The sequence below is a fragment of the Ictalurus furcatus genome, chromosome 23, assembly GCF_023375685.1.
Source record: "Ictalurus furcatus strain D&B chromosome 23, Billie_1.0, whole genome shotgun sequence".
NCBI lineage: Eukaryota > Metazoa > Chordata > Actinopteri > Siluriformes > Ictaluridae > Ictalurus > Ictalurus furcatus.
The window spans coordinates 2,588,953-2,616,028 of NC_071277.1; the positions used below are offsets into that span (position 1 = coordinate 2,588,953).

At 41.5% G+C, this 27,076-nt stretch overlaps 3 protein-coding genes across 3 annotated transcripts in view; 2 read left to right on the forward strand and 1 right to left on the reverse strand.

Moving 5' to 3' along the window:
* The first annotated feature begins 662 nt into the window (after positions 1–662).
* Positions 663–8,565, forward strand: cmbl (carboxymethylenebutenolidase homolog (Pseudomonas)). Its single transcript, XM_053612138.1, has 6 exons — positions 663–820; positions 4,523–4,737; positions 4,955–5,062; positions 5,620–5,762; positions 6,686–6,777; positions 6,887–8,565. The coding sequence occupies exons 1-6, from the start codon at positions 713–715 to the stop codon at positions 7,064–7,066; spliced, it is 846 nt and encodes a 281-aa protein (XP_053468113.1). The 5' UTR covers positions 663–712; the 3' UTR covers positions 7,067–8,565.
* A 1,811-nt stretch (positions 8,566–10,376) lies between these two features.
* On the reverse strand, positions 10,377–19,250 carry cct5 (chaperonin containing TCP1, subunit 5 (epsilon)). Its single transcript, XM_053612137.1, has 11 exons — positions 19,035–19,250; positions 18,351–18,411; positions 16,329–16,493; positions 15,238–15,436; positions 14,286–14,478; positions 13,103–13,252; positions 12,100–12,219; positions 11,791–11,976; positions 11,510–11,647; positions 11,176–11,356; positions 10,377–10,620 (listed from the first exon to the last, which is right to left on the reverse strand). The coding sequence occupies exons 1-11, from the start codon at positions 19,137–19,139 to the stop codon at positions 10,493–10,495; spliced, it is 1,626 nt and encodes a 541-aa protein (XP_053468112.1). The 5' UTR covers positions 19,140–19,250; the 3' UTR covers positions 10,377–10,492.
* Positions 19,251–19,579: 329 nt separating this feature from the next.
* Positions 19,580–27,076, forward strand: part of mtrr (5-methyltetrahydrofolate-homocysteine methyltransferase reductase) — a 38,068-nt gene continuing 30,571 nt past the window's right edge. Inside the window, exons 1-6 of the mRNA XM_053612133.1 lie at positions 19,580–19,690; positions 23,241–23,407; positions 24,110–24,263; positions 24,347–24,464; positions 24,700–25,057; positions 26,774–26,887. Coding sequence (XP_053468108.1) covers positions 23,261–23,407; positions 24,110–24,263; positions 24,347–24,464; positions 24,700–25,057; positions 26,774–26,887 — 891 coding nt within the window. The 5' untranslated portion in view covers positions 19,580–19,690; positions 23,241–23,260. The remainder of the gene's footprint in view (positions 19,691–23,240; positions 23,408–24,109; positions 24,264–24,346; positions 24,465–24,699; positions 25,058–26,773; positions 26,888–27,076) is intronic.

Below are 27,076 nucleotides of genomic sequence, written 5' to 3' on the forward strand. Positions count from 1 at the left end.
GTTCCCAAACTTTTCCAGGGCAAGGCTCCCCAAATGGCATTAATATTTGACTGAGGCCCCCCTTTTGCAAGATGTCTTTAAAACACATTAAAAATACAGACTTCTGAATATACCCCCCTTTTTTATTTTTTATTAATAATTACGTCTTACATCTTTACATTAGGAATTGATTGTGTGTGTGGTTGTCTGAGAGTGAGAATTTATTTTTCACGCCAAATTGTTGAGGCCCCCCGGGCGCCCCCTGGCGGCCCCCACTTTGAAAACCACTGTACTAGGTGACATCGAGAAATCGGAGCACCTTTTGCTTTGGACGCTAAATTGTGTCCTAGCGCCGTCTATGCATTCTGCCATTTAAAGTTATTTATTCCCAATTGTTGAGACTGTCGCCATCTAGCGACCATATAGTATATTGCAGTTATATTCTGCTATTGTGGCATCTTTGTAGCTTTAGCCAGCCCGAAATGGATGGTACAGATCCAAATATATGTGGCTAGCTCCAATTGCGTTATTATGTTAACATGTTAATATAGCACGTCTCGGTAAAGGATGATTCAATGGGCTATCTTCCCTAACCCTAACCTTAATCCATCGGAAGCCTAGTTGGAGCTAATCCCACCCACTTGAAGCTAGCCCCGCCCACTTGGATCTAGCTCTTGGTGGAAAAATCCAACTGTTCTCTGTGGGCGTTTCTAAAGGGGCCCTGCACAGATAAATGAGTGTTTTCCCTCCTCCTTTCCCAGTTTCGGAGCCTATTCTTTTTTTTTCTTTTCTTTTCTTTTTTTTTAATCGCTACAACCGTTTCAGTACAAAAAAAAACACGGTAAGTGAAATGCACCAAAATCCACTGAAGAGTATACAACTAATACTTATGCCTTATTGTAGTTTTACGCAAATTCGTTCATGAAAGCGAGAAAGAAACACGTACGTGTTTGCGAAGAAGTAGCAGATTTCGCGTTAGACATAAACAGTGTTATTGAAGGCGAGTTAGCGAGCTTTTAGGGTCGACTGGATAGTTTGCTGCATTAGTAACGTAAATCTGTTCCGTGGTCGAGTCTGGACGTTGTGCAGTTTAAAAATCTGGATAATATTTGCTATAAGCCACGCGTACGCGCACACAAGATGGCTTCCGCGCGTATCCTGCGCTCGTTTGGCGCGTCGCTTGTGCAAGTCCTCGGGAACGAGTTCATTCGACCTTAATTCATTTTCCGCTTACGGAATAAAGAGCAGAGTGGAAAAGCCAATGAATCTGCGTTTGTCTTGTCTTGTCTTGTAAGTGGGTATTTGCGAGATGAAACGGTGCCATTTTCACCTGCGAGCTGTAACAAAAACACGGGCGCCTCCATGTTCGTCTTTTGTTAGCAACAAGCTAGCTCGCTAACTGTGAGGGATGTATATTTTCCTCCTCAAAAACCCCCAGTGTTAACCAGCGAATATGTCTATGCGTTGATTTCGTCCAAAGTAAGTACTTGGGTTTAAAGCATGTCTAATCTAAAGGTATTGAGCGCTGCTTTGTTTGTTTCTGAGGCTGTGAGCGGCCATGTTGATATGACGTCACTCAGGGAAGCAACTGTCAGCTGAGAAGAGTACTCCAAGCTGACGAGTGGGAATTTCAAGTTGAGGTTTAACTGGTCGGGGTAGGGTGTTTAACGTTAAACTGGTGGGAGGTTGAGGGGGGTGTTTAACTGGTTGTGGCTTTGTTGGGGGTGTTTAACTGGCTGGGGCGTTGTTGGGGGTGTTTAACTGGCTGGGGCGTTGTTGGGGGTGTTTAACTGGCTGGGGCGTTGGTGGTGGTGTTTAACTGCTTGGAGGTTCAGAAAATATCATGATATAGTTTTAAGTCCATATCGCCCATCCCTGGCGACGGTTACACTAGACTTTCAGCATGCAAAGTTTCTTTGGAGACCGCTGCGAATGTGGGCGGAGACTGGATCTGACCTCACACTCCGACGTTAAAATGTACCTGCACACAATCCAGGCAACTTCTCTTTTGATGTTGATTTGATATTATTTTAAGCTGTGTTGTATAAAACAGGATGCTATGACACCACTATAATTGGTGCTTCCTCCATCTTGGATTTTCAGAAGAGGTCACACCATGACTTGAACTTTGGAACGCAGCGAAATGCTGAACTTCTTCGCTTCCGGTCTCCAGCATTCACATGCGTATAAATGGAAGTCACTGGAAGGTTTGCATGCTGAAAGTCGTGTGACCGCCGCTTAACCCTTACCCTAACTGTATTTGTTGTGTGCATAACTTAAAATAGTGGGTGTGCCTTGTAGGGGGCGTGGTTTATAATCCTGCAGGATGCAGATGGATATACTTGCTCTGTGGGTGTTTCTAAAGGGGCCACGCTTGGATAAATCCAAACAGATCAGTCAGACAGTTGTAACTAAAGAGCATACATCTAATGCATGTGCTTAATTGTAGTTTTACGTAAATGTGCTCATGAAAGTAAGCATGTGAGTAAGAAGCACGTGTGTTCGCAAAGAACTGAAGTAGCAGATTTTGGGTTCGACATAAACAGCGCTATCGGGTAGTTTATCTAGCTTTGAGGGTCAGCTGGATAAGTAGTTTGCTGCGTTAGTAATGTAACATGTTACATTATCGAGTCCGGATGTAGTACAGGTTATAAAGGCTGGATTATACTTTCTATAAACCACATGTTCACAAGATGGCTGCCGCACCTATCCTTGTCTGGCGTGCCGCTTGTGCACGTCCTCAGAAATGGGTTCAGTAGTTTCCCATCAACTTGTACGCTTACTGATTAAACAGTAGCAAAGTTCACCTGGCGTACAGGCAACATAAAACCCAGTGTGATCTATTGGAACACAGAAAAAAAAATAGTGACTTTAAGTCTCATACATAACAGACCTTGGTGAATTCATTACGTTTAATGCTGAAAGACCCCAGCGTATTAAGGAATGCCTTTATTCGATTAATAAGGAGTAATACTATATATGATTTCGCTTTAATCCAATGCAAGATCTCTCAAATGACGCAATCTTGAGGCAGAGATTACACTCAGAATTTCTCAGACCAGGTTGCCCGGTGTGGTGCAGTAAAAATGAAATGGTTATAATGGTTATAATGTTTGTTCAGTGAAATCAAGAATACATTTGGCTTTCCAGGTTCCTCCTTGTTCTTTTACTTGCAGCTTATAGGTCAAAACTGAAAGTGCATGTTGTCCCATGGTCCTGTGCTTGCTCACCCAAGTAGAAATGTCTTTTTTTTACTTCGCAGAAACAATTTAAGGGTATAGTGTCCAGATTTTATTACATTTTGGTGGAGGCCGCATATATTACACTTCCATTGGGCAAGCTTTGGAGACGTGGTTTGTTAAACTCCACCACATGAACGTCATGAGCGATCCCTTATTCAAAGTGTGTCAAAGGTACCATGTACCTTTCTTCATGATTTGTGACTGCCCTCCTGTCCCGCAATTTTGGTGAAATGTAGCATCCGAGTTATCTGATCTGTTTTGTAATTCAGTGCCTACAACCATACCTGTTATGATTTTGTACTAGCTGGTCTTATGGCAGTCAAGAAAACATCGTTCATCGTCCGTATGCACAAAAACCTCACTCTGCGGAAACACTTATCAAATATGCAAAAATGACTAACGGTAGGGTTTACGGCCAGGTGTGACGTTAATGTCGCTAACCGAGATAATGTAACGTGAGCTTTCCATTTAGTGTTACATCCTATTCTTGGTCTTTGCGTGTTTTTAAACGTAGTCTATATGCTACAATTGAGATCATTAGCGATACCATGTGTTTTGCTGCCTTGATTTTTGTTAATAGAAATAAACAAAAAAAATTGCGTATGTTTATTTTAAAAATGTAATCATCCAAACTTTACGATTCCATTCATCCGAACACCTGACCATTTGCACCCATATGTACATGATAAACATGCCATTCCAGATATAGTCCCTCCATTGCTGTTTTAAGCTCCACTCTCTTTCTGGGAAGGCTTTGTACTGGATTTTGGAGAATGGCTGTGGGGATTTGTGCTCATTCAGCCACAAGGGTATAAGTGCATTCATGTGCCGATGTTGGACGAGGAGGCCAGTCGCGCAGTTGGCATTCCATCTTTCTTGCACTCGCTTTGTGCACAGGGCATTGTCCTGCTGGAACAGGTTTGGGTCCCTTAGTTCCAGTGAAAGCAAATCATAATGCTACAGCATACAAAGGCATTGTATACAATTCTGTGCTTCCATCTTTGAGAAAGGCTGGCTGTGATGGTCAGGTGTCCACAAACTTGGTTATTATAGTGCATGTTATTACTGTGAAGGTAAAGTAGAAGTCGTGAGTGGAAGTCAACAGTGACTCAGCTATTCATATTCTCTAATCATTGCATGACAGTGAAATGTATTTATTGTGTTTGCATTGAAATGTATTTATACGTAGCATGTACTTTTGTAAATGCTCCAGCACAGCAGGTGTTTTTTTGTTTTGTTTTGTTTTGTTTGTTTTTTTTAAACGAAAAACAAACACATAAAAACATCCTTTCAATTTTTAGATGGCAAATGAAGCCAGGCCATGCCCTTGTGACATTGGGGACAGGATGGAATATGGCAGTCTCGGTGAAGAGGTTCAGATTGAGCACGTTAAAGCTTATGTGGTGAAACCTAAAGCACCAACAGACAAAGCGGTCATTGTAATTCAGGACATTTTTGGATGGCAGCTCCCCAATACACGATACATGGCTGACATGCTCGCTTCAAATGGATATGTGTAATATATTTATTCTTTATTTCAAATATTCCAATTCAAATTCTTGCCACGTATGTGGCAAAATGGGCTCTTTTGAAAGAAGAATCAAAATATGTGCACAAATAGCCTTTATTAAATTCAGCCACAAATTGTATCTTCTGCAACTACAGAATGAACTGTATGAGTTTACCTGTTGTTTTTTTTTTCTTCTCCTTCCTCCTTTCCCTTCTGATTACAGTGCTGTTTGCCCTGACTTCTTTCTTGGAAAGGAGCCATGGTGTCCTTCAAGTGACTGGTCAACGTTTCAGGAGTGGCTTGAGGACAGAAAACCCACCAATATCAACAAGTAAATCATTAATCATAATGTTTAATCATTGGCATGTCTTGGATTTATACGCTGTATGGCTGAAGGTATGTGGAATGACCAGTCATATCCATATGTGCTTGTTGAACATCCCATTCCAGATTTAGTCCTCTCTTTGCCGTTATAATGACCTTCACTCTTCTGAGGAGGCTTTCCAGCTGTGGCTGTGGGGATTTGCCCATTCAATCACTAGAAAATATTCGTGAGGTCAGGCACTGATGATGATGATGATGATGATGATGAGCCTGGTACAGGAAATCATGGTGCTACAGCATACGCTCTAGCATATGCTAGACAATCCTGTGCTTCCAACTTGGTGGGAACAGTTTGGGGAAGACCCACATACGGCTAGATACCTTTTGGCCACATAGTGTAGACATTTGACTGACGTCTTTATTACGGTTGAGACAGGATTCAACAGCTTTGCTCAAAGACCCTCTTAATCTCGCTCCCTTTCAATCAGTAGTCCAAACCCTAATCCGAATTGAGCTCCATTTTTATTATGAACTTATTAATGAAGTATTTTTTTATTTACCTAGGGAGGTGGATGTGGTTTTGAAATACCTCAAGGAACAACGTGGAGCTAAAAGGATCGGAGTTGTGGGTTTCTGTTGGGGTGGCGTGGCCACACACTACATAGCTCTCCAATATCCTGAAGTCAAGGCTGGAGTGTCAGTCTACGGTAACTCACTCGAAAAAAAAATAATAAAAAAAATGATAAAGTTATACATTTTGATAAAGGATGTACACAATTTCCCTAATACATAGTTCTGAAATGTTTGTTTGCTTTTTATTTTGTTTTGCACTGGAACTAACTGTAATAGTTTGAATCGTAAACCTCTTTGAGCTTACGGAATGGTCCATTCTGAGCACCAGTCTTCCAGATTTTCTACTTTACTGAATACTTTTGAATGCACAGTGACGGTTTATGATTTGAGACGCGGATCATAAGTCACGCTGACAGCAGCAAAGTTTTCAAGAGAAATGGAGCTCATCAGTCTGTTTAACATTGCTGCACACTAAATTCACTAAACCTTACAGTTTGATTTGGAAACCAGGTGGACAGGGATATTTTGGCTCTTATGCGCCATCTAGTGGATGGCGCTTTTAATTCTCCAGACGTACATCTGTCTTAAGATACCCAAGCGAGTATATGAACAATCTCACACACACACACACACACACACACACACACACACACAAGCTCTGTATGAACATGTACGTGAGGTATATTTGCATCTTTAATGATTGCCTGCCACGTTGATGTCAACGTCACACGTTGCTAGTACAGTTATAATAGTGTTTAATAAGAGAACAACTTGAATAAATTTAGTCACTGAAATGAAATTAAAAACGCTGAACGTTTATTTGCGTTCGGTGGTCGCCGTTTGCGCCACAAAGTGAAAGGGGTGATTCCGAAGAAAAACCCCACCCATCACCAAACCCATAGAAACGCTCCCCAGTTCAAGCAAAGAGAAGTAATATGGCGGTAGGGTGGACAACTGCAAACCATGCTCGAGTACAGTATGTAAGGACTTGCCTTACCTTAAGTAACTAACTTCGATGCTTATTAACACACTTACCCATGTAATATGATCTTTGCAGGGATCATTCGTGCGAGAGAGGATTGTTATGAACTCAAAATTCCGACGCTCTTCATCTTTGGTGAAAACGACACCGTGATACCACTTGACCAGGTAAGATGTACAACTTCACGATGCAGTCAACAGGAATTCTGAACTGGTAATTATAATGTATGTTAATTATATTTGACTTTTTTGTTTGTTTTTTTTTTTTTTTACCAAGGTGACGACACTTGAGGAAAAACTGAAGGACGAGTGCACTGTCGACTTCAAGGTGAAGGTTTTCCCCAATCAAAGTCACGGATTTGTGCACCGTAAACGAGAAGACGTCAATCCGTCGGACAAACCGTACATTCAGGAGGCCAGGGAGGACATGATTAACTGGTTAAATAAGTACATGTAAGATTAATCCGGTGCAAATTATTAGGTTTCACTTAAATGCTTCCAAAAGGGACAGTCTTACCCCCAATGTTGATGATGATCCAAGACCTGATTGGTGCCTAAAGGTGAGGCTGCTGTGGTGTAATGCATGATTAAATCATCACACTCTCCTTAAAAGAAATTATCTGGCTTTGTAATAGCAGTTGTACATAAAGCTTTCTTAAAATACCAGAATAAGTTTATTTCCCCCAAAAAATAAGGAGATAAAAGGCTAAAAAGTTGACTTAAATCGCCATTTGCGTTTGGAAACTTTTAACTTTCGATATGAAGTCCAAAGAGCTGTCGCTGCCAGTGAAGCAAACCATCATTAAGCTGAAAAACGAAAACAAATCCATCAGAGAGATAGCAAAAACATTAGGTGTGGCCAAATCAACTATTTGGGCTGTCCTTAAAAGGATCGAACACACCGGGGACCTCATGAACAACCACAGGTCCGGAAGACCACGGAAAACAACCGAGGGGGAAGACAGACGAATTCTTTCCCTGGTGAAGAAAAACCCCTTCACAACAGTTGGCCAGATCAAGACCACCCTCCAGGAGGTAGGCGTGTCCGTGTCCGAGTCAACGATCAAGAGAAGACTTCACCAGAGTAAATACAGTTGGTCTACCGTAAACATCAAAGAGAGGAAGAACAAAAGACGAGTTAAAAATGGCAAAAAACACGTGAAGGAGGAAAAACAGGAAGCATCCGATGCACAGACGGAACAAGGATCTGCTTCACCAGAATTGGGGGACGAGACGAGTAAAAGGGAAGAGGAGGAAAAGAGCTCATGATCTGAATTATACGACCTTATCTGTGAAACCTGGTGGTGGTAGTGTTAGGGTGTGGGCATGTCTGGCTGCCAGCGGAGATAGTTTCCTTCTATTCATTGATGTGGCAGCAGGATGAGTTCTAAAGTGTATAGGGCTATGTTATCAGTTTCCGTCAAATGGTTCTAAACTCACTGGACAGTGCTTCACGGTGCAGATGGACATTAACCCAAAACATACTTCGAAAGCAGCCCCACTTTTTTTTTTTTTTTTTTTTTTAAGGCAGTGCAAAATGAACATTAATATGAGATTATCATACTGAAGTTTATTCTCCAATAGCAGCATGTCCCAAAGGGTTTCTTTCCTTTTACATCACAGCGATTCGCCAAAGATTAACATGAAAAAGTATATGAATGAACAACGCATTGTGATGTTTAATTGTTTATCGTTATATATAATGCTGTGGAATATCAGTGGGGTTTTTTTTTTTGCTGAAATCACTTGCGTTATAACAGTCTTCCTTTACCAGACTTTTTTTTTTTTCCCCCTCTCTCTCGATGTTCAGACAAAAGAAATGCAGTTTGTCATGTTTCTGAGAAACCCCTGAGGTTCTGAGGTGAAGACTTTCCCGTGGTAGAAAATTTACTGTTACAAACTGACACTGGAGATTCCTTCCTTAAATGTTAAATAAATTATCCCCATATAGAAAGATTCACCAAGTCAACGATTACATGGTTTTTCTCTTGTTAAATAACACGGTTTTTAAAATCAGTTTATTATTAGCCTTTGCTCTCGGACATCCTTCTGTCCATTTATTATTTTTTTTATATACAACGAGACGTAAAATTTATGAGATTGTACAAACCCACTTCAAATATGGCCCTGAGCTGAGTGGAAGTACTGGGTATTAAAAACGAGGAGGGTTTTCATCTTAAAGGGGGTGAGCTGAGCAGGAAGAGGTGAGGGAGGGGAGAGGAGAGGGGTAACGTCTCTCGCAGAGAGAGGCAGAACTGGTCGTGGAAAGTCTTTACTAATTGCCGACTTAAGATCTACAATTGTATGTTTATGGAGATCATATTTTACTTTTAGAAATAGTGCGACGCTTCGACTTGGATTGAGAAACCATAGTATGCATTCTACCCGTACATGGAGATAATAGTTTACATACATATATGGCAAAATATTTGGGCCTTCGTCAAACAGTTGCCATAAAGTTGGAAGCGCGCACTTGTATGGGATGTCTTTGTATGCTGTAGGATTACAATTTCCTTTCACTGGAACACGGATGAGATCCATTAAGAAATGGTTTGTCGCGGGTGGCGTGGAAGAAGGCCTGCACGGAGCCCTGAACTCTGTCCCACTGAACATCTTTGGGATGAACTGGAAAGCCTTCCAGAAGAGTGGCGGTTACTGCATCAGCACTAGAGGAACTAAATCTAGGTGTATGATCGTCAGTTGTCCACAGACTTTTGGCCATATGCTTAGTGGGATTAGTCATATTATAATGCATAGGTTTGGTAGATATGTAATGATCCACTTTGTGGTTGTATTAAGGAACCTAGTTAGTACTAAGACTGAATTGTTTTCTTAGCCATTGTGGGCTTTCTGTTGTCAAGTTAGTACTACGAGTGCTTCGTAAGGTATTTTTCATTATTTTACTTTACAATACTATTATTCGATTCCAGACGGCAGAAACGTGTCCATCAGAAAGCTCAAATCTTGTTAATGGAATGAAATAGCAGTGCTTTTGTTGACTTAACTAATCCTGGGTCGTTTAATAATTGACTTCATTCATTTTGAAATAAATCTTAGTTTTATTACCACAATATCTGGTTCACTGTGCCTAAGTTACAGTAAAATCTAATACTCCTGTAAGATATTTAGCATTTCCACACCTAGATCTTAAGTGTGCATGTATTGTAATAATCAGAGTCTGTGTGTATTGGCAATCATTAACACAGGACCAGGGTCTGAGATCTGGCAAACAAATTAGGACATTTCGTAAGTGCTATTATTAACCACTACCTTTTGAATACACATCTTAAAACGAGTTGAAAAAGTAATCATCAGTGTGGAGCCAAGTGAAGAGGTCATATGCAAATGTTCACCTAGTCTTTTTTTAAAATCTAGAACAAGTAAATACGACTCCGGGTTGATTGAGAGGCCTCTACTAAGAAGTCTCATCCTTCTCGTTAGTAATCTCTATGCTAGAAACACCCTTCAGGCAAGAAGGAAGCTTTTGAAGAAAAGCTTTTTTCCCCGACGTTTGACGGTGCTCTGACCGTCTGAATCGATTCCAAATGGGTTCGTCTTGATGGTTACAGTGATGATTCCATATAAATCCTACAAACGTTAAACGGCTAGCGACATCACTAACGAGAATCTTGGCTGGATGGACAGATGAACTCATCGTCTACTGATGCTTATGTCTAATCGCAGTATTGAGGTGCACATTGTTAGGAAGAGGGACAACTGAGTACTTAAATGCTGTACTTTGTGTTAAAACCGACAACAAAAGAAACGTTAAGTTTTAACAACATTTTAATGGTTGCTTCTGATCTACATGGTATACGAGTGCTGTACGAAATGATAAATAACACTGAACGACGACGTCGCTGTCAGAGTGCCGGAGACGTGATCAGTCTTCTGGTTCGCCAGGGTTTCTGATGTCGTCGATCTTCAGGATCATCTTCACCACTTGGGTTGCTAGAGAAATCTGCTGTTTCTTTCCAATGAGGGTCTCGATCACATGTTGCTGCTTCATGTCTGTAAAGAATAAATAATAATAAAAAAACGATTAGTTAATGAGCATCAGTAACTGGTTGTCAGTGATTGAGCCTACCAAAAAAAAAAAAAAGGTTGGAATGGTTAATTACATAGCCACAGACAATATAAGCATGCACTCTAAGAACCTCCACAGCTGGCTCGAAGGGGGATCATATTTGGGATCCAATGTACTGAAAGCTTCAGATGACTTGTACACTATATGGCCAAAAGTTTGTGGACACCTGACCATAACACTTACTTACCGTTAACCCAGTTAGGAGTGTATGTCATCATTTGAATGGAATATATGGAATGAAACCAACAAAAATTATAAAGTGAACAATGTTTAAGAATGGATTTTCAGTTCTAAACACTGTATTTAAAAAAAAAAAAAAAAAATTCTAGTGCTGGAACTTAGACCCCTAATTTTCGTCAGCTTTGTGCACAGTGATCTGGCAGCAGTGTCATCGAATATATTAATACTATACGTTTTTTTCCCCTAACCATCTTTATCTAATCAGAGAAGCGATCCTCTGGCCGAGCACTTCTACGTACCGTTAGTGGACAGGCGCAGACAGTCGATTCCCAGTGCAGGGTTGTTTTCTTTGACTTGCTGAGCTCTGACCTCGGTCATTGTCTGGATGGGGTTCAACCCGCTGTTCTCTGCTAATGCCATGGGAACGACTTCTAGAGCATCAGCAAATGCCCGCATGGCGTACTGCTCCAGAGAGGGGCACTATTGAGGGGGGAAGAAATAGTTCAATTAAAACATTCCCATTATTATAGGCATGGTGGTATCATGACTTGGGGGGGGGGGGGGGGGGGGGGGGGGGACAGGCATATTTCTGTAATAACAGGGTACAATTGAGACAGCGTGATTAAAATGTACCTTATCAGCAGCTTCATTAACGGCAAGCGCGCAGGAAATCTCAGATGCACCGCCGCCATAAACCATGCGGTTATCTTTAACCAGGTTACGAATAACACACAGTGCATCGTGGAGCGCTCTCTTAGCCTCCTCGATAATCTGAGGACATTATACCACAAACATCAGTGAGATTTTTTTAAAAAAAGGTGTGTGTTCTGATGACTTCACAACTTCTTATTCTTTACTATTAGACCCTACTGGGAAGAGTCAAAGTGTTTCGATAACAAAGTCCTAACGATTACCATTTTGTTTCCTCCGCGGATGAAGATGGTAACAGCTCTGGAATTCTTGCACTCCTCGATCACGAGCATGTGATCTTTAGTTGTGCCAAAGCAGACTTCCCGTACCAGGCCAGCATAGCCCAATTTCTCTGGAGTCAGCTCAGAGAATCGGGGCACGATGCGGCCGCCGGTAGCGATGGCAATCAGCTAAATCAGAGAAATGAGATTAGAAACAAGAACAACAAGGACTTCCAATAACTAAACAACAAGACACACCACAACTTAATCTGTATAATTACATTATAAATACGGTGTCAGAATTGGACTTGCCTCAATCTCGGGCCCTCCGACCCAGCGCACGGCAGGCAGCTCATTCTGCAGCAGCAGGTGATTTGCCTCATCATCAAAGCCCCACTGGCAAATGGCAAGATTAGCGCCGTTCTCCTTCACCTGGTCACAGTGACATCGACAAATTGATCGATTCATGTACCGCTTATTATTCATACTAAAGTAGAATATCCTTCTCCCTCTCCTATGCCATTCTTGTTATCTAAGCAAGAAGCCTACATACTGCACGTGAAATCGGTCGGCCTGTTTTTTTCCCCCTTTCTTTAAACTGCAATAAAACTGTTGGGCTTGATAACAGTTTTGCACACATGTGCTACATGGTACAGTAGTAGCTGTATTGTTGCCCTAACAGATTCACTATTGCGCTCCATTCGACTTCTACCTAGAAATAGAGGCCTATGTGCTTGTGCATTAACTCACGTTTCTGTTATGTTAAAGGCAAATCAATGACAAAGTGATGTGATGCGATCACCTTTTACTCTCTAGCAATTTACCAACTATTATTTAATATTTTTTAAATTAAATATATATATTTTTTAGCAGTTTGTAGTTATATTTAATGTAATTCAATGTCTATGAATGAAGTTAGTTCCTGTTATTAATCAAGTTATAGCAGCTGTAATCATGACCTCAGATTTTTCTCCAAGTTAATAAGCAAAATAAACGGTGTAGCTGTTACCCACAAAACAGTGTCCTCCATTCTGAAGACTCTGCCATAGGGGTAAACCAAGTTACGGATTTACCCATGTTACAATGCAGTAACACTGGAGTCTCGCTCCATTTAAAAAAAGAAAAAAGTTACGCAAACAGCCCCTAACAGAAAACGTCTCCATTTCAGTGATCAGCACACACCCACTACTTGATATACGACTTACAATTAACACATTTAGACGCATAATGCATGTAGAAGTGTTTGCTTGATTAGACTGTTTAGCGATCAAATATATACCATCATCGGTTCCTATACAAGAGATCACACACTGACCTGCTGAATCATTTCCTGGAATTTATCCTTCTCATATTTCTGTAGAGCTTTATAGTCTTCCACTGAGGTCACATCTAGCTTGTGCTTGGTTTTAGGCTTGGGTGGCTCGAACGGGCATGTCAGGATGGCGATTTTTGTGTCCTTTAAGACCTGCAAATGAATTGAGTGTTACATAAAAGCCTTAGTCAAATATCAGGTGCAGCCTAGGGCAGGAACTATGTGAGGAACAAGCAGTGCAGCATGTTCTTAAGAGCTCAAACACTACAGCATCCGTACAACGTCGAGAGAATCTGCTAGAATATGCATCTCGTGGGGAGGAGGCTGTCTAGATAGGCAGTATTTTGCCCGAGGTTATCCTGAGATAAAGTCGGTCAGCATACGGAAAGCAGCATTTCTTTTTCCTCAGTATTCTATTCTTATGTTTTGTCTAAATCTGCACAATCCAGTTATTATAAGATTATTTAAGTAGCTCTGTAAAAAAACATAAATAAACCATACGGCCAAAGGTTTGTGGACACCTGACCCTCACACCCATGTGTGCTTGTTGACCCCCCCGCACTTTTTTTTTGTTGCTGTTATAATAAGCTCCAGTTTTCCAGGAAAGCTTTCCACTAGATTTGGGAGCATGGCTTTGGGGATTTGCTCATTTACCCACAAGAGCGTTAGTGAGCTCAGGCTTTTATGTTGGGTGAGGAGAACAGTGCTCTGTGCAGGCCACTCAATTTATCCCACTGCCATGCCACTTGGCAAACCATGTCTTCATGGAACTCACTTTGTGCACAGGAACATTGTTATGCTGGAACAGGTTTGGGCCTCTTAATCCAGTGAAGGAAAATTGTAATGCTACAGCATACAAATACATTCAATACAACTGTGTGCTTCTAACTTTGAAGTAATGGTATGATAGCCAGGTGTCCACAAACCTTTAGCCATAGTGTATATTAGGTCAAGTTAATCCATTCATTTTAAATGCTAGCCCAATATGGTCATAATTTTGTTATTTAGTTCTGTGTACCATAACCTGATCCAGTGTGGAACCAAAATAGAGACAGCTCAAAGAAGCTTGGTAAGATGTAGAAAGATGGCTGTCTAATTTAAATGATCTATTTAAAAACATTTAAAAAAAAATAAAAAATATACGGTAAGTCTTTGTTTTATATTTTCTCACACACACACACGGTACCTTGGGCATCTGAGGATGGCTAAACTCTTTGTCCACGACGACCCCTTTGATAAGCTGAGTGTCCTCCAGTTTACCTCCAACCTTCCCTTCCACCTTGATGAGCTCAAAATCCACATCCTTCCTCTCCATATCTGCCACGGTAAGAATGGCATTCACTGCAATCTCTGCCATCTGTCTGTGGCATCGGTTAATCCTGAAAAGAGAGGAAAAAAAGAGCAGAATGATCATCTGAAAAAGGACCGGTCCAGTCGCGATGAGTCTGTGCCCATGATAGCCTCAGATTCTTGTTCTTGGCTGACAAGAGAGGAACTTGATGTGGTCTTCTGCTGTTGTAGGTCATCCACCTCAAGGTTCAATATTTTGGGCTTGCCGAGATGCTTTTCTGCTCACCGTGGTTGTAAAGAGTGATTATCCGAGTTACCATATCCTTCCTGGCAGCACGAACCAATCAGGCCATTTTCCTCTGACCTCGCTCATCCACAAGGCTTTACCACTCACAGAACTGTCGCTCACTCAATGTTTTTCACACCATTCTGTGTAAACTCTAGAGATTGTGTGTGAAATTCCCAGGAGATCAGCAGTTTCTGACATACTCAACCCAGCCTATCTGGTACCAACAACCATCAAAATCACAGATATCACACTTTTTCTTCATTCTGATGTTTGAGGTGAACATTACCTGAAGCTCTTCACCTGTATCTGTGTGACTTTGTGCATTGCGCTGCTGCCACATGATTGGCTGATTAGACAACTGCATGAAATATGCAGGTGTTCCTAATAAAGAGGGCAGTAAGTGTATAATTACAATCCCCGGTGACTGTGCACTACTTATTGGTACTTACCATCTGTTCTACATCTTGCTCTTTTACTCATTTGCCTAATAGGCTGCTGTTGAAATTTGAAGGTAAGAGTTTGACAGGCGTATATAAAATAAAAGTAAACCTGAACTCACACTTTAGAACCGAGTGTGGTCATGGCTGTCTGAATGAGCGGCTCGGTGTTGTTGATGTCGATGGGGAAACTGTCACTGATCTTATCCAGGTGTCCAATGGCGATGTGCGCGGCTTGGTCGTAGCCATCAGCGATTCGGATGGGGTGGATCCCTCGGTCCAAGAGCTGCTCAGCCTCCTCGAGAAGAGCTCCGGCAAGAACTAAAATAAAATCCACAAGCTGAGTGTTACAAATATAAACTTCAAACTAAACTTTATATTAACACAACTGTTTGTCCAACTATATTTATATACGCATTATTTTTCATGGATGCACAAAAAACCCAGACTAACTGATCAAACTACAGTCCTAAATTAATAAAATCTCACTTTCACTGCACCTTGTGGTTCATGTTACTCACTGCCTTTAGACATTGTTTTACTTGTTTACTTTGACTGTAGTGTTTTAATTACACATTACAGATCTTACTTGCGTTCCCGTTGTGCATCATCCCGTCTACACTGCGAGTGAGGAGCAACGCGGCCTCGTTACGAATACGTCGCGGCCGTTATAATAAACGACAGAATTTACACTGCATCGCACAAATACAGCATATAATGACAAACTTGAATTAACCTGAACCTCTTAAGCAACTGCCACCGGTTTCCCCAACCCCTTGCACACAGTGGAGCATTCTGGATATAAACAAGTTTGTGCTCGTGCATCACTGCTGCGCTTCTGTGCTACACAAGCTCCACTTTGTAAAGTTTGCAGGTTACAGTCTTCTATGCTACATTTAATATAAAATGCCTCCCTGCCTTGGAGGACACACTTTTTTCCGGTGTCACGCAACGATTACGCCTCCGTCTGATGGTGACAGAGGTCATAAAAGGTAATGTTGATTCTGGGTGTCCTGCTAAAGCTAGCAGCGTTTCACATCACGTGCCACTGTGACGGAAGAGTACATACTGCATAGTGTAAGTGTATAGTACGTCATTCGGGACACAACTTTGGTCTGTACTCTCCGATACGCGTTTTTTTTCGGAACGGCGGGGGTGGGGGTGCTCCAATTCAAATCCCCTATGTATGTTTTGAGGTTGTGATGCTTCTCACCTACAACACCAGTGGTGCCATCTCCAATCTCATCATCCTGAGACTTTGAGAGCTCAACCATGAGTTTGGCGATCTGGTGATCCAAGTCCATCATGCTGAGAATGGTAGCGCCATCGTTGGTGACCGTCACTTCTCCGTCCTTATCCACCATCATCTTATCAAGTCCTGCAAAATGTGAACCAAATGAATTCAGGAGACAAACTTCCCCCTGCATTTTCCCAACCATACAATTGTACACCCTTAGAGTTCCTGTGAAGTGCCTTGAAACGTGCAGCATTATTCAATGCGTTAGCGTATGCTGCATCTCAATCGGCTCCCTAGGGCCCTGATCAGGGAGTCGGCCATTTTAAGGGCCGTCTCAATCGCAAAATCCTTCCAGTGCACTGGAACGTTCGCTACCTGAATTTTTTTTTTTTAAATCCCACAATTCACTACAAAAACTTGGGACCGTCGATGCTCACCATGCTCCTTTACTGGAAAAGAGGTCATATTTTCCGAAGCCTCTAAGCTTGAAAAATACGGCAGCCTAACTCTGTCAACTTCTGTCTACGACTATAAGTAGCTTGTCACTGTTGTACCTCTCAGATGATTACTTACGTTAGCGATTTTTAACTTTATTTTACCTTCTATATAGGGTTTGATTCAGTCTAATGACTGAAGTGTTTCATGATAAAATAATAAAAATCCACTAGTTAGTCCATCATCCTGCTTGACATACCATGACAGAAAGTAGTGTGATTAAGCTAACAAATGTACGACATATAAAACAAATGTTTTTAATTTGTTAATTTTTTTGGTGATGTTTTACAACGCGAGTACATAGTCATGTCGCCGGAAAATCGAGTCATCGGTGTCCCAATTTGTAGCGAGCCGGTTACCTTACCGGTGCCCGAACTCATGCAGATTATACTGATACACAACCGAGGGAGCTGATGAGACGCACAAGTAATTTCCTCTGAAACAGGAAGTCAGCACGTGACCTATTGAGTGGCTCATCCCCCCTTTTATAATAGCCAATAGCTTTTAGCTTACCACACAGCCCGGGTTAATGTTAACCTGACATTAGAAAAAAAGCACACGAATTCAAGCAATTTCCTTCTTAACCAATGTACAGTTGGGAAACTGTATAAAATACTGATTATCAATGACGTGTGTGTATATAAAAACAGAGTCCCTTGTTTGTCCTGAGCAGTTAAACCGCCCACCGTTCAGAAAAATCCTCCGGGTCCTGCACACTGTTTGCTTTTCTAGCATTTTATACATATTTGAATCTTTTCCATCAGCGGCTATACGACGTTGAGGTCCATATTTTCATACGGAGGACAACTGAGGGACTCGTACACGACTACTACAAAAAGGTGCGAACGTTCACTGATGCTCAGTGTGAAAAGATAGATGTCTACAGCATACAGTCGCTGTTGGAAAGGGGTCAAATATGCAGGAAGAGAAAAGAATGTGCAGGACCTGGAGGATTTTTCCTGAAGAACAGTGGGCAGTTTGACTGTTCAGGACAAACAAGGGACTCGTGAGCAACTATCGCAAAACATCGATGTAACGACCCAGTATTAACAATCAAGCGTATGTAAACTTTTGAACTGGTTCGCGGGTGTAAATTCCGTTATTATTGTGTCTCGTGGATTACACAGGGTGTAAAAATCTGTTGTGTGAAACAGCTCATTCAGGGCAGAACTAAAACAGCAACAAAATGCAATTATCATACCTCTCTCTCTCTCTTTTTTTTTTTTAAAAAAATTTATAATGAACATTTTACAGATTCTGCAAGGTGTACCTAAACTTACGACCTCAACCGTGCCTTCTAAATGCAAATCTTGTCAGAGATAACCTTAAGGCTAACATATCCATACTAAAGGCCACAAAACTTCCATTTTGATTTCACAGGGACTTTAAAGTGCGAATTTACATTTCAGATCTTAGCGTGCTCTCTTGCAAACTCTCATCAGTGATGTAGCAGATTTGAGACGGAACCCACTAGAGGTTTGGATAATTAATGGTGTGTCCTACCATTGGGACCCAGTGAGGTCTTCAGGGTGTTGGCAACAGCTTTTGCAGCCATGATGTGGGACTGAAAAACAGAGATGCAGTTAAACACATGATATAACCTTAAAACACCACATTTCCCTGCACAAGTGCAGTCTGACCAAAAACATGATTTTTTTAAATTTTTAATTAAAAACGTAATAAAAAAATATCCAACGTGCATGGCCACACACTATTTTTTTTTTTTAAAGATTAACAAATATAACGTCTGATAATAATCAGGTTCTCAGTACTGCGATAATCCGCTAGCTAAATTCATTAAACGGGAAATAAAAGGCAGCACATGTGCAGAGCAGCACGCCGCTAGCTAAACTAAGCTAAGCTAAGCTAAGCCCCAACAATAACATATTAATAAATATCACACTGGTCTCAGACATGACTAGACATTAACCCCTGAAAATCTATCAAGTTTTAATACTAAACGTCTACACAGACTATGAAACTAGTAAAACTCAAAAAGAAAGAAGTCCGGCTAAACTAGCTAACCGGCTAGTTAGCTCAAATGGCCGAATCCCAAATGAGTAACCGATTAGATACAGAGTGCACTGCTTATGGCGAACTCGCCATTATTTCACACCAAAGAGAGTGCACTAATCTAGGCCCCTATGTGGGCATTTGGTTTGAGGCCCTTGGCTTCAGTGAAAATACCTTAAGCGCATCAAGGCCGGTCAGACGAGATTTCTTATCCTGGTCTTTAATAATTATGAAAGGCCGTCCATATTCATCGAACGCGAGGGTTCCCAAAGTGGACATTGTGAACGGCGAAACACACACAGCTCAAAAGAAACTCTTTTTATTGTTATTTTTAGAGGACTATATCCAACCGAGGCTGTGTGCACCTCGCCGGCGCCTTCTAGAAGAATCTCGGGGCGGGGCGAGGCGGACGAAACCAAATCCTTTTAGACGAAGAGGCCACACGTATTATTATGTTTTCTTTAGTTTTGACCCACGAAGCGACAATGAACTTTTGAAATATTACAACAAGCGCTCGAACTAAAGGCATTCAACAACGCATTATACACACTTTTCAAAAAATAAAAAGTTTAATGCAGATGGTTTGTTCCACTATCGCGAGATCTTACTTATTCTCGCGCCAGCAAAAATACCTTTCTATAGCATCTGGATCGACCGCAATGTTAAGTTATCTATGGCGCGAAGGGCGTTCCTTATTATTTAAAAAGGGCTGATTTTCCGTATCGCTTTTATGTTGTATTTCCGTTGTGTAGGAGAACCTCGTGTGGTGCTGTCATATGTAAAACGTAAACTCTGTTGGAGGCTATGTGTCTGTTGTTAGTAATATAAAGGTAAGTTTGTGTATCAACTGTCTCTGCGTTTTATACAGAAATATCTGTTGTTCTGCTTTTCAACCCGCATTTAATACCCGCTTTAGTTAATCCAGGCTTCGATTACATCAGATGTGTCTGAGGTCAACTGAAAGGAGTTAAATTTTGCGGAACGTGTTGCTAAACTTTATAACGTTTCAGTTATCGTTGTACTATCATCATACGATACAGGTGTTTAATGTTCACATGAACACGTAGTGTGAGTTTTCATCTTTTGTTATTGACGAGGCTGGACGAGAACGTTGTTTCCTTTGCCAACGAATCGACTCTCTTGCGTAGTGGACTCTTTTAGGTGAATATTTGGAGTCGACTCTTAGGTGAATCTTAAGAGTCGACTCCTTTAGGTGACATTTAAGTGCCGACTCTTTTAGGTGAACATTATGAGCCTAGTCTTTTTGGCTAATATGCGGAGTCGACTCTTTTAGGTGAAATATGCGGAGTCGGCTCTTTTAGGTGAATCTTACGAGTCGAATCCTTTAGGTGAATATTAAGAGCCGACTCTCTTAGGTGAATATTGAGAGCCGACTCTTTTAGGTGAATATTGAGAGCCGACTCTTTTAGGTGAATATTGAGAGCCGACTCGTTTAGGTGAATATTGAGAGCCGACTCTTTTAGGTGAATATTGAGAGCCGACTCTTTTAGGTGAATATTGAGAGCCGACTCTTTACGGTGAATATTGAGATCCGACTCTTTTAGGTGAATATTGAGATCCGACTCTTTACGGTGAATATTGAGAGCCGACGCTTTTAGGTGAATCTTGAGCGCCGACACTTTTAGACGCATATTCGGAGCCGTCTCTTTTAGGCGAATATTCGGAGTCGACTCTTTTTAGGCAAATATTAGGATACCTAGGTTCTATCCTGAGTTCAGGTGTCTCTGTGCGGAGCATCACATGTACTTCTCATGTTCATGTGGGTTTCCATCGTGTTCTCTGGTTTCCTCCCAATGTAGAAGCAGAAGTGGAAGTAATTTTGACAAACTTCTATGCCAATAAAAAATGTGCATTGAATATATAGCAGTGTAACACCACCTGAAAAGGTCAAAATCTAGAAACAAAGTACAGAAAAGGTTTTCTATTTATACAGTGGTATATCTTTAGTCATAATTGAATTACTTGTATTTGACTTAATTTATGGGTTTGTGTTGGCTCAGTTTCTTTATTTTTCATATTCTTTAATTAATGCCAACAATATAAAACGACAAAGTTTTCACAAACTTTTGTTGATGGTACTCTTAGTCTGTGACCTAGAGAACTAGCATGAGGATTTGTTTATAAAAAAGATAACAGCACTTCTATAAGTCTCTTTGTAAAAGGGCATCTGCTAAATACACTTACCCATACACTTGCTAATTCATGTAATTATCCATTCAGTCAATGTGGCAGCAGCACACGGCATAAAATCACGCAGATCCAGCTCCACAGCTTCAGTTAATGTTTGAGTATCAGAATGGGAAAAATGTGATCTCACTGACTTTCAGAAACCGTTGATCTCCTGGGATCTCAACGGTGCGGAGAAAAATAATAACCCATGAGAGGTCGGAGGCCAGACTGATTCAGGAAGTCTACAGTAACTTGAATAGAGACTCTTTACCACCGCGGTGAGCAGAAAAGCATCTCAGAAAGCAAAACACATCAAATCTTGAGGTAGATGGGCTCCAACAGCAGAAGACCACATCCGTTCCTGTCAGCCCAGAATATGAATCTGAGGTCACAGTAGGCACAGGCTCACCAAAACTGGACCGTCGGAAAACCGTTTCGGTTTTTCGATAAGCCTGTGCGTACGGTCGCCTTAAGTTCCTGTTCGTGGCTGACGGACGTTGTTCTGATATTTGATGAGAACATTTACTGACGCTCTTAACCTGTATCTGCAGAATGTTCTGCACTGCTCTGCTGCCACATGATCGAATTATTGCGTGAATGAGCAGAGGTACGGGTGTTCCTATTAAAGTGTCAAGTGAGTCTAAGTAAGCCTTTCCATATGTCACGTACAATTTCAATCCGTTGGGCTGTCGCTGAAGGACTCCGCTGCAACCATTTTTGAGTAATAGCTTTTCTGCTCACTGCCAATTGTATCTGTAATAATCTCCAGCCAGGACTGATTCTGAAAGAAGTCCAAGATGAAGAGTAATGCAAGAACTAATATATAGATATATATATATATATTACATATACATATAATATGCCTTTTTCTAAATGTTCTTGGTAATTGACGACACATCGTTTCAAAATGGGTGTATAACAAGAATCACAAGGAGACTTAATCGAACCGTTTCAATCATTTAATAGGCCAACACTAAAACCTCGGAATGAGTCATTTGAGAGCTGAAAGAATCAGCGCTTCTCGGTGAGCTGGGCTGACTACACCGGCTCGCTGAAAAGAGACGAAATTTCCTTTACTACCGTACAAATCACCGACGGATCAGGCTTGATCTGAAATCGAGCAAATGTCTAGGATTAATGAAATCAGGTGTTTACATGACCTGATAATCACAAAATTGGATTAGTTGCAGCAGTGCATCACAGAAATGAACAGTAATGGCTCATCTTCTCCATGATGATCTGATGTTCCTGAAGCCAGATGGGACATGATAACCTGCTACACAGCTGCATTACAGTTTAAATTAGTGCAGAAGGTCGAGGAAGGATTGCCTTCTTTCGAGGTGTAAACACATTTTCACACACAACAGTCTCTTTAGAGAAACGTAAAACACTCAGCGAGTGGCAGTTCTGTGGATGTAAATGCCTTGTTGATGAGAGCGGTCAGAGGAGAAAGATTGAGCTAATAGTAAGGCTACGGTTACTTAACTCTTTACAAACGTTATGAGCAGAAAAGCATCTCCAAACATAAAACACATCAAATCTTGAGGCGGATGTCTACGACAGAAGAAGAGCACATCGAGTTCATTCTCCTCTGAGAACAGGCCATATATCTGAGGACGCAGTGGTGCCCAGGCTTGACAGTTGAAGATTGGAAAAAGTTCAGGCGACATTTTGTATTCAGATCAGCCCGTCCGGTACCGACCACCATGCCACGATCAAAGTCACCGTGATGACACTTTTCCCCCATTCTGATGTCTGATGTGGACGTTAAGTGAATCTCTTGATCTGTGTCTGCGTGGATTTATGCGTCGCATACCTGCTACCACATATTTGGCTAATCGGATAAATGCGTGAATGAGCAGGTGTACAGAGTTTGGTTATTCCAAAATCTCCCAAATTTTGAACTTTCTGCAGACCACCGTTAAATCTGTTAGTAAAAAAAAAAATGTTAAGAATACGGCACAGCTATGACTAGAGGAAGTCGTCTACCTGTAAGTCCGTGACCGGGTTAGAAGGGCGTTAGTCAGAGCAGCAACCGAGAGCGATGTTAAAATGTCCATGGTGCTATTTTCTAGGTATTCGAACGGAAAATAATTGGCCACTTACTGGAGGTAGGGGGTCATCCTAGAGGTATAACCTATGTGTGAAACTGGCAAGATTCATGCGATGTATCCTGCATTTGATTTTCAGTCCACAGTTTCCACGTTATCATGCCCCGTGGGGTTTCATCACCTCGCTTCCTGATACTGTACGGGTCGCAGAAAGGTCAAGCTCAGTCCATAGCTGAGCAGCTCGCCGATCAGGCCGCCGAGCATGGCTTTGAGGCAGAGGTCAGCTGCCTGAGCCAAGGGGACAAGGTAGGACATGCTGCAAGTTTCAATATACTGTATAGCACCTATTTAAAAACCTCAGGATTAATCCCAGTGCCGAAGGCGTGTCCTCTGTGCCTGTCAGTCACAATGTGCAAGTATCACAGGAAAACAATTCCATAACTCTGTTACATTGTCAGGACTTTCTTCAAGAAAGTTTGAAAACCACATTAGACATTTTTAAAAACATTATCGTGATAATATATAAACCAGTCCATATAGGACTTCACGGATTTTGTTTTTGAGTTTTTTTTGTCCTGTTTTTTTGCGGAAAACTTCCCGAACTGGCGAAACTGCGGTCGCGCGAAAATGTCTTGCACGGTCTTTCACCGTGATGTTTGTCGGTAAATGAGACCTTTTAGCTGTAGTCACGTTCACCGCACGTGAGTCGAAGAAGGCTTTGGCCGAATGCACATTGTGATGAGGTCACGTGACGCGTCTTGGCCCAAATGTGCCGAAAATCTGCCATGATTTGGAAAATTTCGCGAGCTACTCAAAACATTGCAAAGTTTGCTGGATTTTGGATTACTGCGATCCTGTAATAAAATAATAGCCAGTTATCATGATCTGAAAATGTAATATCAGCGCGAGGCCACAGTGTAAACTCGCATAGCCGTGATTACATCGGCGATTTTCTCTAACGCTCAGAGGCGATTGATTTTATCTCAACGATTCCGTTCATATTTGCAGTACAACTTGGAGACAGAACACAACCCTGTGGTTTTTGTCGTTTCCACGACGGGAGATGGTGAACCTCCAGACACTGCCCTGAAATTTGTCAGGAGCATCAAGAAGAAATCTCTGCCCCGTGATCACTTCTCTCATCTGCACTACGCACTGTTGGGTAAATGATTATTCGAGAGCAATTATAATGGAGACCAGCAGTTCTCAGAGTGCGAGAATAACCATCTTTTTCGTGTCATCCAGCTTTGGGGGACACCAATTATACAGATTTCTGCAACTGTGGAAAAACCATTGACAGACGTCTACAGGAACTTGGCGCAAATCATTTCTACGAAACTGGTCTTGCTGATGATGGTACAGGGTAAGGACCGAGGCCGTCAAATTACTTAACATAGACTGTAATATTATGCTGCATCAGGCCGAGTGAACTTCAGTGGCAGGGCTAAACTATGTGTCGTATTACATAGAAGATGAAAATAGTCACTTTCTGGGACTTAATAGAAACGTTGTGATGTGCAAAACTATTTAGGATGTAAGTTTTTATTCCTGTTAGACTTTTAGTAAAAATTCCAAATCAGTCGTTGGTTCCTTTTCAGGCTGGAAGTCGTGTTGGACCCGTGGATCGATGGACTTTGGGACGCACTAAAGAAGATATTTGCCAAAATGTCTGCCTCCGATCTCATTAGTGGCATTTCTCTGAGCGATGGTCCTCAATCGGTGGCCGTACAGGTGAAACTCGAGTCGACCGCACAAAGCCTTCAGCTGCTGGATATTAGTGATGTCGATGCAGGGGAATTCAAACCGGAATCTGAAACTGAGAGCCTGGATGCAGAAACTCCTTTGGAGGCGTCTTTGAATCGATCCATAGCTCCGTTCGCTCAGTCCTCACTCAGCATCCCTGCACTTCCCCCATCTTACCTAGAGGTGTGTTTTGGGGATGTGCCTACTGGAGAGGTGAGATTTTATTTATTTATTTATTTTCCCAGTCGCTTACAGGAAGACAGACGAGGAGCAAAAGTCGGACATGGTGGCTGTAGAGTATTGTTCAATACGGTAAAATTTTTATGTGTTTGATAAGAGTTTTTGGGAACCACTAGGCCTAATCACTAGCTAGCCAATAGCCTGATGGGTAATTGGTTAATCGGCAGAATTGTTGCTGTGCACTCAACACATTATCAAGAAATAATGACACCGTCCCACATATCCCATAATCCTGTGCATCAGCTAGCCTGTAAAAGCATGCATCAGAAAACACCACAGAGCGGAAAAGTGCTTGCCCTATCATGGCATATTCAAGAAATTGACATGTCCCTTTTTTTTTTAAACTTCCGATTGGCCAACGGTCACAATTATGAGTTAATTGGGAGCGTACCTATGGCTGTAGAAAGGCTGTAAATGTTAGAGACGGTGCTCTTGATACTATATGAAAATCCCATTGCTGATATGTGAAAATTTCTAAACAACTCAAGGTACCATAAGCATCTATACGATCAACTGAATGCAAATATAACCGTTCTGGAACCACACAGACACGGTGTCATTCAGGAAAGAGGCACAAATGAACTCTTTGAAAGGTTTACCTGCACTCTAAGACAACAACAAAGGAACTGGTGAGGGCGAGGGTATCAAAGTATGTACGGTATATCCACCGTTAAGAGAGACCTACATCGTCATGGTTTGAAAGGTTGTCACATAAGGAAGAAGCCCATATTCTAAGACCAGCATAAAAATAAAAAATAGACTGAAGTGTGCAGGTGAGCACCAGCCTTTTGTAGGTGTGTTGTCTGGTCAGTTGAAACAAAAATGTACCTCTTTGTCCGTAACATGGAGGAAAAAGTGTGGGGCTTTTAATCCGAAGCAGCCATGAAGCATGGGGGTGGAAGCAGCATGTTGCGGGGGTCTCGCACTGAAAAAAGGACTGGTGCACTTCGGAAAAATAGATGGCATCATGAGGAAGGATGATCTAGAAGTACTGAACAATACCTCGACACAACAGGCAGAAAGTTAATACTTGGTCACGACTGGGTGTTCCAGCAGACGATGATCATAAGCATACCTACAAAATGGTTTAAAGACAACAAAGTGAAACCATTGGAGTGGCCATCACGAAGCCCTGACCCGAATCCCTTTTTGTCCACGGATATTTGTGAACCGAACTGAAAAGAAAAAAAAAACATGTCTAAGCCGACTGAGTTACCCCAGTTCTGTCAGGAGGAAGGGGCTAAAATTCCTGCAAAGTGTCGTGAGAAGCGTATGGAAGGCTTTCCCGAGGGTTTGATTCAAGTTTAAACAATTAATATGCAATGCCTCTAAATACTTCCAAAGTGTAGGTAAACCTCTGACCCGCTCAAAATCTAATGTAGTAATCAAAAGCACAAATAAACCACTGTCTTAGCTATTGCGAAATAACCTCTTACGGGGGGAACAAAAAGTTGATACCCTAACTGACTTAATACAGGAAATGCATATGGGATTGGGTTGATCATCCAAAGAAGAAATACATTTGATATAAATAAACAGTATCACAGATGCTACGATAACGGAAAGTGTGTTCAAATTATTATAACAGTGTAACATGGCCAAAGAAAGTACAGCTGAAACACCACAATCGAGACAAAACCTGACCCAGAGTCTATTTTGTATCTGTGCTAAAAGAAATTTCTCTTGTAGGAGGAAGCTCATGTTGTTGCACGAGGCTTTCGCGAAGTGCCGATTTCAAGAGCAGTCTGTTTAACTCGAGATGATGCGGTGAAACCTGCCATCCTGCTGGAGCTCGATATAAAGGTATGTTTGCCGTCCTTGCTCTCAAATTAAACTTAAAACATATATAACAGATTTTCCTGCCGATTCCATCCTGCTCTCCTAATCATAGTCCTGACTTTAATATTTCTTTATGGAGATACCCTTAAAAAAAAGTATATATATGGCAGAAAAACCCATTTTTTGTTCAAAACCCTGTTTTTTTTGTTTTTT

What these genes read in the sequence shown, in the direction of transcription:
- cmbl (XM_053612138.1), top strand. Translation starts at nt 713, where the DNA reads ATGAGTGTTTTCCCTCCTCCTTTCCCAGTTTCGGAGCCTATTCTTTTT. An exon ending in CTCGCTTCAAATGGATATGT is followed by an intron (nt 4,738 to 4,954) that starts GTAATATATTTA and finishes TTCTGATTACAG; the next exon opens with TGCTGTTTGCCCTGACTTCT. An exon ending in GGCTGGAGTGTCAGTCTACG is followed by an intron (nt 5,763 to 6,685) that starts GTAACTCACTCG and finishes TGATCTTTGCAG; the next exon opens with GGATCATTCGTGCGAGAGAG.
- cct5 (XM_053612137.1), bottom strand. Translation starts at nt 19,139, where the DNA reads ATGTCCACTTTGGGAACCCTCGCGTTCGATGAATATGGACGGCCTTTC. An exon ending in GACCTCACTGGGTCCCAATG is followed by an intron (nt 16,494 to 18,350) that starts GTAGGACACACC and finishes CACATTTTGCAG; the next exon opens with GACTTGATAAGATGATGGTG. An exon ending in TCTGCGCCTGTCCACTAACG is followed by an intron (nt 10,621 to 11,175) that starts GTACGTAGAAGT and finishes TATTCTTTACAG; the next exon opens with ACATGAAGCAGCAACATGTG.